The following is a 2,364-nucleotide window of genomic DNA, read 5'->3' on the forward strand; positions in this document are numbered from 1 at the left end:
CGCGGCGTGGACCGCCGTCCGCGCTCGGGCGCACCATGCGCGGCGTCGGCGCGCGCGTGCGCGACGGCCCCTCGGGCGCGGGCGTCGACGGCGACGCGCGCGAGGACGCGAGACGCGCGCGCGATGGAAAAGTCTTCGGTGCACGCGCGCGGCGAACGACGACGAGGCGCGACGACGCCCGCGCGGGCGTCCGCGGAGGCGGTGTTCGCGATCGCGACGGCGATGGTGGTGCCGACGTACTGCGTCATGATCGCGAGACCGAACTCACGGCGGGTGCTGGCGGCGGTGGAGTCGCGCGCGATATTTTGGGCGCTCGGCGCGTTGTACGCGCACGCGGCGTGGAAGTCGTTACAGAGCGCGGATGTGTTCGAAGCGGCGAGAGGGGTGCTGATGAACTCGAACGAGGGCGTGGTGTCGAGATTTGTGACGTTGGTGAGTGAGTTCTTGGCGACGGCGGAGACGGCGACGAGCGCGTGGGTGCACTTGCTTTCGTTGGATTTGTTCGTGGCGCGATTCGTGTACGTGGACGGGGCCAAGTACAGCGCGAGCGTGGGAGATTTGGCGGCGCGGGTGCCGGTGAGGCACTCTTTGATTTTGTGTATGATGTTCGGTCCGCTCGGATTGATGTCTCACGCGGTGACGCGGTGGATTTGGAACACGTTCGTGACGACGGATGTGATTTGACTTCGGGACGCAGCGAGAATGAAAGAATGATTGTTTGATGTACAGGCGCGTAGACGTTGTAACGATAGTAGTTCATCACGCCATGGCGTCCGCCTTACGCTTCACGCCCGAGACATCGATGCTGAACAGACCAGGATTCGCGGCGGATGATTTCTCGCCCGTCTTGAAGTCAGACTTGGCCGCCTTGACGAGCGCGTTCACGCGCGCGATGTAGTCTGGAATGTTAAACTTCTTCTTCGTGCTGTCGTACGCCATGTAACGAATCTTACCGAAAACCTCGCGCTCTTTCCAACCTTGGTCGTGAACACCGACGATGGACCACATGCAGCCGACATACCCGCTCGGATCGCGACCGTCAAGAGAATACGTGTCATTCAGGTAGATGGACCACTTGAGCGCTTGTTCGGGGGACTCGGTCCACTCCAGGATCTTCTTGGCCCAGTACATGCGGCAGAAGCCGTGCATCTTGCCCCCATAGCGCAATTCTCGCTGCGCCGCGTTCCACAAATCGTCGTGCGTTTGAGCTCGCTCGAGCTGTTCGAGGGTGTAAATGTACGGTCGCTTGTCGCCCGCGTGCGCGCGCAACGTATCCTTTGCCCAATCGTACTTTTGTCCCTCCATCTCGTCGTACTTCTGACCTGGGCAATAATAGCAAAAGTTATCCGCGAGTTCGCGGCGAACGACGAGCTCCTCGAAGAAGCTATCGTACGCCGCTGGAGACGCCTTACCGACGGCTTTCTTCGCCTCGAGCGCGCACCGCTGCGCGGAAATTTGGCCAAAGTGCAACCACGGGGACAGACCGCTCAAAGCCCGGGGCTTGGATGGATCGTTACGCTTTTCGTATAGTTTCATCCGATTCGCCACGAAATCATCCAACACCGCTCTCGCCGCGGTCTCACCCGGAATGGCCCACGTCACCTCCGGGACGGCTTCGCCTCGCTTGAGCGCCTCGGCGAGGAGGTCGTCCCACTTCACCGCGTCGATCGCGGGACCGTCGTACTCGACGAGATCGTCCGGAATCGCCGGGAACTCCTTCAAAAACTCCGGGTATCGCTTCGCTAATCGTCCTCGAAGCGTGCGCGCGCCCACCTCGAGCTTATCGCTCGCCTCCCAGCACGGAACGACGTTGTGCGCGTCGCACTCCTCCACGTGCGCGCCCCGCTTCTCACTCAACACCGCGAGATCTTTTCGCCATCGCACACCATCTCGCAGAGGTGAAAAATCACACACGATCGTCTTCGCCCCGATCTTCTTCGCCAGCGCATCGATGGCCGCCGCCGGTTCGTCGCCGTACGTCATCGCGAACGTCGCCTTCGCCGCGCGCGCCTTCGCCTCGAGCTCTCGCAACCCCCTGAGCATGAATCCGAACTGCCGCGCCCCCGCACCGAGGTACTTGGTCAACAGATTGAACGCGATCACCACCGGGGCCCCTCGTTCGCGCGCGAGGTCGCACGCTCGCAACAGCGCCCAGTTATCATCCACGCGTTGGTCCCTGGACATCCAGTACATCACCGGCGCCGTCGCGCTCGCCATCGGCTCCGTGTTCGACGTGAGCGCGCGCACGCGTTTCTTCGAGCACGCGGGCGCCATCGCGTTCGCGCGCGCGCGCGCGTCGCGACGTGCGCGCGCGCGCCGTCGACGCGCACTTTTTCAACTGTGGTGACGTCACGCCCGCGCGCA

The 2,364-nt window shown here is 62.8% G+C and overlaps 2 protein-coding genes across 2 annotated transcripts; one reads left to right on the top strand and one right to left on the bottom strand.

Moving 5' to 3' along the window:
• Positions 1-222: 222 nt before the first annotated feature.
• On the top strand, positions 223-684 carry OT_ostta03g05610 (Protein of unknown function DUF4281; the record flags this gene model as incomplete). Its single annotated transcript, XM_003078417.2, has 1 exon — positions 223-684. The coding sequence occupies one exon, from the start codon at positions 223-225 to the stop codon at positions 682-684; it is 462 nt and encodes a 153-aa protein (XP_003078465.2).
• Positions 685-759: 75 nt separating this feature from the next.
• On the bottom strand, positions 760-2,274 carry OT_ostta03g05620 (DNA photolyase, class 2; the record flags this gene model as incomplete). The annotated part of the gene is made up of 1 exon (XM_003078419.2): positions 760-2,274. One exon carries the CDS (start codon positions 2,272-2,274, stop codon positions 760-762), a length of 1,515 nt encoding a protein of 504 aa, XP_003078467.2.
• Positions 2,275-2,364: the final 90 nt, after the last annotated feature.

The sequence above is a fragment of the Ostreococcus tauri genome, assembly GCF_000214015.3.
Source record: "Ostreococcus tauri WGS project CAID00000000 data, contig chromosome 03, whole genome shotgun sequence".
In the NCBI taxonomy this organism is placed as follows: domain Eukaryota; kingdom Viridiplantae; phylum Chlorophyta; class Mamiellophyceae; order Mamiellales; family Bathycoccaceae; genus Ostreococcus; species Ostreococcus tauri.